Raw genomic sequence first — 12,129 nt, 5'->3', positions numbered from 1 at the left:
CCATCTTCCAGAAACTAACCGAAACAGTACAGGAAGAGGAGACACTGGCGGACTATATGCGAAAGTTATTAATAACCAAATCTCATGTGTTAAGGAACCTGACCAGCCTGGAACAGGAAAACCAAGGGTTCGAGAAGGTTGTGAAACCAGGCGACTGGGTGTTTATCAAGGTCATAAAAAGAAAAAGGTGGTCAAGCCCTCGGTGGGACGGACCTTACCAAGTTCTGCTCACCACACCAACGGCCGTAAGGATTGCGGAGAGACCAACGTGGGTACACATAACACATTGTAAACGAATGAAGGTAAACTCTGAGAACGAAAGGGAACAAGGGAATTAGTGACGGCTGACGGTCTACCAGGGCCCAGTAAGGATTAAAACCCGAGTAACTTGTCATAACCAGAAAAAGAAAATGAAAAAATCAATCATAAAATGGATTTGGACGACTAGTCTTTGTATGGTTGTAAATGGATGGGATTACGTTATAAAACTTAAGGAAGATGAAACAGGCACCTTCCATATTGAGCCATGTAAAGAATACCCCGGAATGTGGTGTGCCGAAAGAGCCTATGGCACCGATGGAACATACGTGTGCAGAGCCCCGTGACGTACCTGGGGTCAGGTTTTCCAACACTCTCTCAATGGGGGCTACCAAGAGTGGGGAATGTCTGACGGAACAGACTTACACAGCAGATGGTCCCTGGTGGTAGCCTCCACACCCCTCCATCGAAAGAATTGGAAAACCATCGTGACAATAAAGAAGCCCAAACAACAGGACGTAGGCAACTACTTCCTTTGTGTAGATGCAAGGATGCAGAATCCATGTTGCAAATTCAGAATAGAAGTCGGGAAAGGGAGTAAGACAGGGGCCACGCCCACCCCGAAACCAAAAGGACCTGAAGAGAGGATTATAAAAATAATTCCAATAAAAGACCTAAAAAAATCCTTGGAGGTAGAAACGGGATACGCAGACGAAAATGCCTGGCTGGAATGGATGAGGTACACGGCAAAAACATTGGGACAAAGTGATTGCTCTGCCTGTGCGTCGGCCAAACCACAACTCATCCCCACCCCATTCCCCCTGAATTTTAACAACTCGCCAGGAGGGGTCACATACATGCTGTCCCTGTTCACGGGGAAGGAAGCACCAACAAATAAAAACTGCTCAGACCTACATTACCTGTTCCCGGCAGTACTGAAATACATGGTCCCACCACCATTCACCATCCCGACAGGGGGAGGATTTAATTGCTTCTCTAGGTGGAGTAAAGAAGGAAAGGAATTGGGCAACGTGGGGAACTGTGTAGCTACGGTAGAGGTTTCCGGAGTCGGACCAACTACGGGCCCAAGTCCTCTGCTGGGATTAGACGTCACACTTCTGACCCGACAAGAAGTTGGGAGAGCAGATGCATGGTGGTACTGTGAAGGTAGAGTATTAAGAGCAAAGTTACCCAAGGACTGGAGGGGGACGTGCACAATGACCCAGCTGATAATGCCCTTCACCCTAGTAACCCTAAGGAGGGGCAAGGGGAGAGAGGACCCGGGAAAGATGGAATCAGGAAAAAGAGTAAAGCGGGAATTAATTAAGGGATCATTCGACGCACACATCTACATTGATGAATTCGGGATCCCTAGGGGGGTCCCAGATGAGTTCAAGGCCCGAAATCAGATAGCCGCTGGGGTTGAGTCAGACTTTTTCTGGTGGTCAACCACTAGTAAGAATGTAGACTGCATCAAATATCTGTATTACAATCAACAGCGGTTCATTAACTATACAAGAGACGCCATGAAAGGCATAGCCGAACAATTGGACCAAACTAGCATAATGGCCTGGCAAAATCGGATGGCCTTAGACATGTTACTAGCAGATAGAGGAGGCGTGTGCGTCATGTTTGGCTCATCATGCTGCACCTTCATTCCAAATAATACTGCCCCGGATGGCTCAGTCTCCAGGGCTTTGGCTGGGTTAACATCGCTGGCGGAGGAGCTGGGCGAGAACTCCGGGGGAGACACTTCATGGACAAGGTTCCTTGAGAACTGGTTCGGGAAATGGAAAAATATTGTCATTTCTGCACTAACACACTTCATAGTGATTACAGGAATGTTAGCCGGATTAGGATGCTGTATAATTCCCTGTGTTCGAGGGTTGTCTCAAAGACTAATAGAAACAGCCCTTACCAAGAAAATGCAGATGATGTACGAATTGGTTCCTCAGAAAGGGATTGAGGAAGAAGAAGTGGACATTGACCTAAGGGATACCTTCATGGCCTGAACGGACCCCCGCGGATGAACAGATTGCATAAAGTCAAAAGAAAGTGCAATGTTGTGATGGAACCGGGGAGGCGTTCGGGACGGGGGAATTTTTAGAAATTGTTAATAAATTGTTGGATAATTGTATAAACAGGAGGAAAATGATATATATATTTAAAAAATTCATTCCTATAGTTATCGGGGACTGTACCTTTAAGAATAATGTATGAACAAGCAGATGCTTGTTCGTGGACTTTGCTCACTTCTATTAGGTGCTAACTGTAGTTTTGTACTTTGCATACCTGCATGATCAGATTGATTAAGTTGTACTTTGCATACCTGCATGATGATTAAGTTGTGTTGCATACCTGCATGATGATTAAGTTGTGTTACATACTTGCATGATGGGATTAAGTTGTGTTCAATACATCTTTGTTTACTCCATGGTATAAAGAAATGAGAGGGGCACTGCTGCGTTAGAGAGACTTGTTCAGACTCCTGTACTCTGTGCAATCCTCTCTCATGTATTAAAACATTCAGTTGGATCTAAATTGCTGTGACTGTCGTTTGTTGGGAAAATATTTCTAACAGTTATGGCAAGTGGTCACCCCGGTGCCAAGGTGTTGCCTGCACCGGAATGTCTCCTTTGTCGTAACGCAGCTTACAGTGTTCTGGATTTCTACCACGGCACACCAATAACCGGTTCCATTCCAACAATTGGGGTATCCAGAGGTTGGGCAGAGGTCTTTATACAGGTGGCTGGGTAGCTCTGGCTTTGGGGATATTTAAAGGTAATGTACATAACGGGAGGGGATAAATAGTACCCTTGGTTAAAGAAGCTGGGGTCCATAACTGGGATTGGAGTGAGGTTGCAGGGTGACTTGGACAGGTGGTGTGAGCGGGCGGATGCATGGCAGATGCAGTTTAATGTGGATGAGTGTGAGGTTATCCACTTTGGTGGTAAGAATAGGAAGGCAGAGTATTATCTGAATGGTGTCAAGTTAGGAACAGGGGACGTTCAACGAGATCTGGGTGTCTTAGTGCATCAGTCACTGAAAGGAAGCATGCAGGTACAGCAGGCAGTGAAGAAAGCCAATGGACTGTTGGCCTTCATAACAAGAGGAGTTGAGTATAGGAGCAAAGAGGTCCTTCTGCAGTTTTATCAGGGCCCTAGTGAGACCGCACCTGGAGTACTGTGTCCAGTTTTGGTCTCCAAATTTGAGGAAGGATATTCTTGCTATTGAGTGCGTGCAGCGTAGGTTTACCAGGTTAGTTCCCGGAATGGCGGGACTATCATATGTTGAAAGACTGGAGCGACTAGGCTTGTATACACTGGAATTTAGAAGGATGAGAGATCTTATCGAAACGTATAAGATTATTAAGGTGTTGGACACGTTAGAGGCAGGAAACATGTTCCCAATATTGGGGGAGTCCAGAACAAGGGGCCAGAGTTTAAGAATAAGGGGTAGGCCATTTAGAACTGAGACGAGGAAGAACTTTTTCAGTCAGAGAGTTGTGAATCTGTGGAATTATCTGCCTCAGAAGGCAGTGGAGGCCAATTTTCTGAATGCATTAAAGAGAGAGCTAGATAGAGCTCTTACGGATAGTGGAGTCAGGGGTATGGGGAAAAGGAAGGAACGGGTTACTGATTGAGAATGATCAGCCATGATCACATTGAATTGCGGTGCTGGCTCGAAGGGCTGAATGGCCTCCTCCTGCACCTATTGTCTATTGTCTATTGTCTATAATACGGAAATAGGTTAAGTGGGAGTTCTGTAGAGAAAGCAGGGTCTCTCTCTCTCTCTATATATATATATATATAGTGTAGACATGAGATAGGGGATTTCTTTTAGTCAGACGGTGGTGAATCTGTGGAATTATTTGCCGTAGAAGGCTGTGGAGGCAAAGTTAGTGGATATCTTTAAGGCAGCGATCGATAGATTCTTGATTAATATGGGTGTCAGAGGTTATGAGGAGCAGGCATAAAAATAGGGTAAGGAGGGAGAGATAGATCAGCCAGGATTGAATGGCGGAGTAGACAAGGTGGGCCGAAGAGCCTAATTCTGGTCCTACCCCTTATGAACTTATGACAATATTGCGGTGGCTGAGACAGACATACAATGCTGGGGTAACTCAACGGAAAGACACCAACTCCAAAGACGTACAGGTATGTAGGTAAATTGGCTGGGTAAATGTAAAAAAAATTGTCCCTAGTGTGTAGGATAGTGTTAATAGTGTTAGTGTGCGGGGATCGCTAGACGGCGCGGACTTGGTGGGCCGAAAGGGCCTGTTTCCGCACTGTATATATATGATATGATATGATATGATATGATAACTCTGGTGAAAATGGATAGCTGATATTTCGGGGCGGGATTCTTCTTTAGACATTGCAGTAGAGAGAGCAGGGAAAATACAAGACAAATCAAGGCTGGTATCGGATTACCTCAAGCGAGGGGTTTCACTGATAAGCAAATTGTTGAACATAGTTACGGACTGTGAAGCTAGTTAGCAGACCATCATTGAGGCGGGGCGGGAGAAACTGGTGTTGGCTCAGCCAAGGGCCAGGGGAATGTAGTGGTGGAAAGAAGAAAGGCAGTGGTGGTGTTGGTGGGCAAAGGATTAGGAAGGGAAAGGGAGGCGCTTTTAGAAGTTACCGAAGATTGGAGAATTCAAAGTAATACTGTTGCGTTGTCAGCTATCCAAGCAAAATATGAAGTGCTGTTCCTCCTTATTACGTGTGGTTTCATTCTGGTAATTGATAAGGCCCAGGACACAAGGGGCAGTATGGGAACGGAAGGGGAGTAAGTGCTTTGCAACCGCGAGATCCAGAAGGCCTTGGCGGGCTGAGGGAATGTCCGGAGGTGATGTAGTGAGGACAATAGGTAGAAGCGGGAGGTTTTGGGGGAAGGCTTGAGGAGGTATTTGGGAAACGGTGAGCCGAGGAGTTGGAGGGGGTGAGGCAGAGCGTTAGGAGAAGGAAATGGGTGAGTTTGGAGGAGGGATATGAAAGGCTTTAGTGAAGAGACAGTGGGGGAGATGTTGATGTGAAGGATTGGTGGAGGAGTGATTTTGTGGTGGTCGGGGTTGAGGGAATGTTTGGGGAAATGGGAAGAGGGAGAACCTTGAGAGAAGGGTGAGGGAAGGGTTTGGAGAAAGGGTGGTTTTGGGGGGAGGTGAGGGTGTTAGAGAGAGGTTGGAGGGGAGGGGTGTGGGGAAGCTTTCTGGGGGTTGATGAGTGAGAGTTTGGAGTGGAGGGTGTAGGGAGCGGGAAAGAGTGAGGAGGTGATTGTAGGAACGGGTGAAGTTGGATTGGAATGGGAGAACGATTGTGAATGATTTGGGGGAAGGGTTGTGGATACTGAATCTTGGGGCTCAGGTAATGTTCAATTGGATTCCGTGTTCAGTTATTTTTCAGTCCAGACCGCCTGCATTATCATGGCAACAACCTGCATCAACTGCAAGGAGTTTCACACATTTGCCTTCTACTCTGGCGGTCGCACGTCAGCAGGAAGAGCAGAATGGGAGCAAATACCACCATATCAGCGGGGAATATGATGCACTGAGGCTTTGCAGTAGCCAGTGGCGACACAACGACACAGTGTTGGTGTTGATGCTTTACAGTACCAGATATCCGGGTTCGATCCTGACCTCGTGTTCGGCCTCGTGTGGAGTTTGTATGTTTTCCCCGTGACTATGTGTATTTACGCTGAGTGCACCGGATTCCTTCCATACTCCAAAGACGTGCAGATTCGTCGGTTAAATGGCCTCGGTATATTATTAAATTGTCCCATGTGTAGGATAGTGTTAGTGTTGAGGCGATTGTTTTTCGGTACGGACTCGCTGGGCCCAAGGGGAATTTACTGTGGTGCATCTCCGCACTAAAGTCAATGTGAATTATGGGGGAGGGGTAGTAGCAACTGTGCATATTAGGCATGACCTAACTTCAAAAGATCCATCATCGTACCAGTGCCAAAGAATGCCTCTCCAACTTGCTTGAATGACTATCGACCGGTGGCCCTCAACTCGGTGGTCATGAAATGGTTCGAGAGGTTGATCAATAATTACATCTGTGCCTTCCTCCCTCGCAATATGGACCCGCTGCAGTTCGCATACCGTCCGAAAAGATCCACGGATGATATGGTCTCCCAGGTTCTGCACACGGCTCCCTCGCATCATGACAGCCAGAAGGGGGGCTATGTGAGGATGATGTTCATTGATTTTAGTTCAGCTTTCAATACAATAGTCCCCACCAGACTTTCTGAGCAGCTGCTGAAACTGGGGCTTAACACTCCCCTGTGTGCCTGGGTCCTGGACCTTTTCACCGCCAGGCAGCAAGTGGTCAAGATGGGGAGACATACTTCTAACCCCATCACCCTGAACACAGGATCCCCCAGGGTTGCGTCCTTAGCCACCTACTGTACTCCCTGTACACATATGACTGTGTGGCCAGGTTCAGCTCCAACTCCATCATCAAGTTCGCTGATGACACTGTGGTGGTGGGCCTGATCTCCGATAACGATGAAAAGGACTACCGGGATTTGGTGGCTGATCTGGCACTCTGGGGTCAGGACAATAGCCTCCTCTTGAATGTCACAAAAACTAAGGAGCTGATTGTGGACTGTAGAAGGGCTCAACATCCGAGGACGTACGCGCCACTGGAGTTAAATGGGACTATTGTGGATAGGGTGAGCAGCTTTTAATATCTGGGACTCCACCTCACAGGGGATCTGACATGGACAACACACATTGTCTTAATGGTGAGTCAGGCAAGGCAGCGCCTTTGTCACCTCAGATGGTTGAGGCAATTTAGAGTCTCTCTGAAGATCCTTCAGTGCTTCTACTCTGGGGATGTAGGAAGCATCTTGTCCGGGAACATCACAATCTGGTTTGGGAACAGCTCTGCCCAGGATAGGAATGCTCTTCTGAACGCATTATGGGAATTACACTCGCCCCCCTGCAGGACCTATACAGCAGGAGGTGCAGATCCAGAGCCAGCAACATTATGGGGAACCCCTACCACCCCAGCAACGGACAGTTCCAGCTGCTACGGTCAGACAAACGCCTCCGCTGTCACGCTGTGAAAACAGAAAGGATGAGACGGAGTTTCTTCCCACAGGCCATCAGTACTGTTAACTATCATCACCAGGGACTAATTTAATTTAATTTACTGTATTAATTTATTTTTTGTGTTCATTTTTTTTTCTATTCTGTTTTGTAGTTTAGCACAATCCGCAGGCGTTGCCACTTTCATTTCACTGCACATCTTGTATATGTATGTGACAAATAAACTTGACTTGACGACTTGCAAGCCTTGCCCCAAACTACCGACATTTGTGTAGTTGTCCCGGGACTCCATCATTGTCCGCCATTCCGTCTTGGCATTCTTAGAAACTCTGCGAAGAGCGTAAGTAGATATCTTATACCGCTCAGGATCATTTGACTTAAACGTAGCAGACATGAATGTCACGTGGGAGTCGAACTCGCGGTTTGTCCGTAGTTTCTGTTGAAACCAGCTATCGCCTTTTTTGGTACACGATCCTCAATACACTTGCTCACCAAGTCTGCGACAACTGAGGCTTATTCATCCAGGTTAGCCGCAAATTCCTGGCATATGGACTCGTCCATCGACTCATGCATGTCTGTTTTATATGCCTTGCATGCTTATACAGTGTCTCTGCTCAGGAGCAGACCCGTGCCCCCCTCCTCACCCATCCCAGCGTCGTCATCCGCACCGGGTGATTCATGACACTCGCAGAGTCCCAGCAACTATAGGAGTCGCATGTCTTTGCAAAATACATGCAAAAGACATGTATGTAAGACATGTTGGTTGGTGTTTGCAAGTTGGACGAAGGCCCTGCTTTCACAATGAATGACTCTATGATTCTATGACTCTATGACAACATTTGCTGCCATCCTCTCCCAATATTCTAATTTACTGAACTCGCAATACTGTTCCGGCTTTACACGTACCGTTATTGTACCAATCACCTCTTGCAAGTTAGAATTCCAATTGATTCAAATCTAGTTATATCACGGCGTACTTTGAAAGTTTGTTACAGCTTGTTGTATTTAGTTTGAGGTTCGGCAGAGAAGAACTGTTTCACAGAATAACATAAGCGTGAGCGCACATGTTTAACGTGTTACAGTACAGCATTCAAATTCCAAATTTTTAATCAGAATTGGAGGGATATTACGTCAAAAATTATCTCAAGTTTGGGTACTTCCACTTAAATTAAAACTCGTCATTGGTGGATATATATCGTGTGATGAAATCATAACTGTGATCCGATGTTCAGATACCATGAAGTAATGTAAATGTTCTTGTTTTTGTCTTCCTGATCCCAGGGGAAGCTATCTCTAACAGATATGAAGCCTTTCTCTGTAACGCGCTGTCAGATGCATTCCAACATTGAACATTGAGCTTCTCTCTTACTTCCCTCCAGGATGAAAACTATATTCACCAATTATTCGTTTTTTCTGCTGCCTTCTATAGTCCAGGCAGAAATGATTTACTACCCGATTATAGCAGTGTTTGGAATTCTGGGTAAGTAATTCAATCTATCATACGAATCGTCGATTAAACCTTTTTCTTTTCTACGCCATTCTTCGCAGATTTGGGATGTTTAGATTTTCCTGCCCTCAAATCCATCGAATGACGAATGTAGCCGTGTTTCTTAAGGGCTGCACTCAATAATACCTCGTTTTGGTCACCTGAAATATACATTTCCAACTGCAAATGCTGCCGTTTGTTGAAAAGATCCAGTGTATTTCATTAGTGTTCTGTATGACTGAAATATTTTGTCTTTACTTTATTGTCTCCATTCATCAGACAAACCCCCGTCCTATCCGGTGACACCCGGTAACGTCTCGTCATTTATAGGTGTAATAATCCACGCCTCTGTGCACACGCATATCGTGAGGCGTTCGGTAATAATAGATACACTCTGGTTTCTCAGCAGCCATGACCCCGGCTGCGGTACCGTTGGCCAGAATGTCTCCATTGCTTCACACCGAGGTGATGGATATTATTCATCGACATTGCAATGCCTGTGGTGGGTGGATATCTACCCTTAGGTGGGTGGGTATCTACACTTAGCAGGAAGAAAACATAGTCCACTCAAGGGGACGCGCAATATTTCATTCTCCACGCATTGATCTGTCCTTGAGCATGGGAAGCAGTTGCCTTATGTAGCATCTGTTACAGGAGCGACATCGCTGCCGCAGGGATTCCGTTGCACCGAGGAAACGGCTGAAGGAATCCCTGCGGCAGTGATGAATCCCTGAGCAGTCACGCTGACCCTGCGTGACACTGGTCAGAATCTCAGGTGGGTGTGGAGCGGTTCCGATATTCTGACAATGTGTCTGTAAACATCAATAGGGAAAATGAGATATTGAAACAATTTATAACTGGCGAGATGTTGCCGAGTCATAGGACAAGATGAATTGAAAAGATAAAGTGATAATAATCGATGTTATTGATATACTGCGGGAAATATCAGTCAAACAGAAAATGATGAAAATACATGAAGTTAAGCTAATGCGTCGTTCACGGTTAGAAATGCACATTTCGTATTAATGAAAACGAAGTGTAGCTGAGTTAAAAACGCACAAAATCAAGGCTAAATTTTCAGACACCCAATCCGTCTTATCAGATGGCATTTGGTTACAAGTAAATGCCGTGGCGTTTCGCTTTATTTTCAGATCACAGATTTGTAGTCTGGTACTGCACCTGCCGCGTACACCACTTTTATCCGAACTGATTTAAAAAAAGTTCCGTGTAAATTTATTGTAAGTTTATCATTATTTTCCTGCACGCATCTGTTGCGATTACATTCGTCCGTTAACACTGGCGACAGTCCTAACAGTGGAAATGCGGTCCTTTCTCGTCGCTCAACCTTTTGAATATTTTGTGTCGCTCGCCCTGTCATGAATGTCTATGCTCAACTCTATGCTTTATGTGAAATCGCGTGTTGCGTGGGTCAACCTGTAACCTACACTGTGAATGTACATTGTCGATTTCTGATTATTCCCGTAACACAGCAAATGTGATATCGATTGTGATCCTGTCCCGGGGAAAGTGCGGTCTCTCCAAATGTGTATCACGCTATCTTGTTGCCATGGCTGCCGGGGATCTGCTGGTTGCTGTAATTGACGTTTTACTTTATCGTGTCAATCAGCTGTATTTCCCCACAACTTTTCTCTTCATTACTCAAGTGTGTTCCTTCCACCGGGCCCTTAACCACGCAGTCACAGACATTTCCGTGTGGTTAACACTCTCTTTCACATTTGATCGATATTTGATGATTTGTGGCCACAAGCTGAGATCCAGATTTTGCACCGAGAAAACTGCAGCCAGTGTGATAGCAACTGTGTGTACGCTGTTCTGCTTGAAAAACATCCCCTGGTACTTTGCATTTGAACTTGTTGTGACTGTGCATAATGTAGCATGGGGCTGTTATACAAAACAAGAATTCTACACAGCAACCACATGGATATCATTCACCTGGATTCACAAATGTTTCAGCCCACTGCTCCCAATGTTCCTGATATCACTGCTCAATGCTCTGACTGTCGGGCACATTTTAATGGCCAGTCGAGTCCGCAAGAATCTGAGAGGCAGCAAGAATGGTGCGAATCAGAATGATGCCGAGATACAAAGCAGAAGGAAGTCAATCATCTTGCTCTTTGCAATTTCGGGCAACTTCATTATGCTTTGGATGACGTATTTTATATATTTCCTCTGGACACAGATAACAAGGCGATTTTATTTAACCGGTTACAGTGACCCGTCGCTAATCGCGGACGAAACCAGCTACATGCTACTGCTTTTGAGTTGCTGCACAAACACGTGTATTTACGCCGTCACTCAGTCTAAATTCAGAGAGGAACTGAAGAGCGGGTTGAAATATCTGCCGATAATAATGTTTAAACGTGTCAAGGAAGGAAGCCAATGTAGAAACTATAAGCAATAAATCACAGCAGAAATGTATCTCCCGTTTCATCTATGCCAGCAACATTTCCATGTATATCTGACCTATCTCAGTGCAACATCTAAAATATCCTGAAGATTTCTACAGTTTGTTTTAGTGAACAAGACGTCAGATTAAGGCTGGGTTAGATACTGAGCGAGCTGATGGTCACGGGCTAAATCGTAATCATGCATGCACACAACTCAATTAAAAACCTTGTTTGTCGGGAGATCTGTGTGGTCCTGGGAAATAGATGTTAAGCCATTTGTTTTCCAAAGCATAAATTCTTTCCCCTCAACCTGAACGGGATATGGTGTGTTCCGTTAGCAGATCTCCAATAAATAAACTTCAAAGAAGAACGGGTGATTAACATGCTTCATTGGACGTGCATTGTACAATCTGGGTGCAGTGAGCTTTACCTCGTAGACTGTGAACTAATTCCCAATAATACAGGCCACAATGTCACATTGGCAATTTGATTCTGTTGACCAGCGCTTAGGGTTGAAAGTGCAAGTGATATGACGCTGCTAATCTTGGCATTGATAAACGAGGTGGCTGGTGGATTTGTCGAGGGTTTTATTAGATCGTGAGGGAAGCACGAAGAGGCTTCATGTCATATGTTTGAACCTAAATCCGCATAGAACGTGGTTTCATGGCAGACGCGGACACGGCGGGTAGAATATACTTCAGTATTATCCGACTCTATGGAGCAGAAACTGTAAACTCAAATCCAGAATTACAGCCAGATTACTGCTTCTATATCGTTCCATCATTCACCACCAAGGTCTGGGCAGCAGCGGTGTAAAATAGTGCACCATGCTGGGGAATGTCTCAACACGTACGTTTAATACAGAAGCAACGTGGTCCATCGACCTGTTGTTGTCTGTGGAACCTCCTGACTCTGCGGTCTAC

General features: G+C 45.6%; 1 protein-coding gene across 1 annotated transcript; it reads left to right on the top strand.

Moving 5' to 3' along the window:
- Positions 1-8,692: 8,692 nt before the first annotated feature.
- LOC144611228 (putative G-protein coupled receptor 139) lies at positions 8,693-11,220 on the top strand. The gene is made up of 2 exons (XM_078430272.1): positions 8,693-8,792; positions 10,289-11,220. Exons 1-2 carry the CDS (start codon positions 8,693-8,695, stop codon positions 11,218-11,220), a joined length of 1,032 nt encoding a protein of 343 aa, XP_078286398.1.
- The last annotated feature ends 909 nt before the right edge of the window (positions 11,221-12,129 follow it).

The sequence above is a fragment of the Rhinoraja longicauda genome, chromosome 39, assembly GCF_053455715.1.
Source record: "Rhinoraja longicauda isolate Sanriku21f chromosome 39, sRhiLon1.1, whole genome shotgun sequence".
NCBI classification, from domain to species: Eukaryota; Metazoa; Chordata; class Chondrichthyes; order Rajiformes; family Arhynchobatidae; genus Rhinoraja; species Rhinoraja longicauda.
This window is presented reverse-complemented; position numbering and strand designations above follow the sequence as displayed.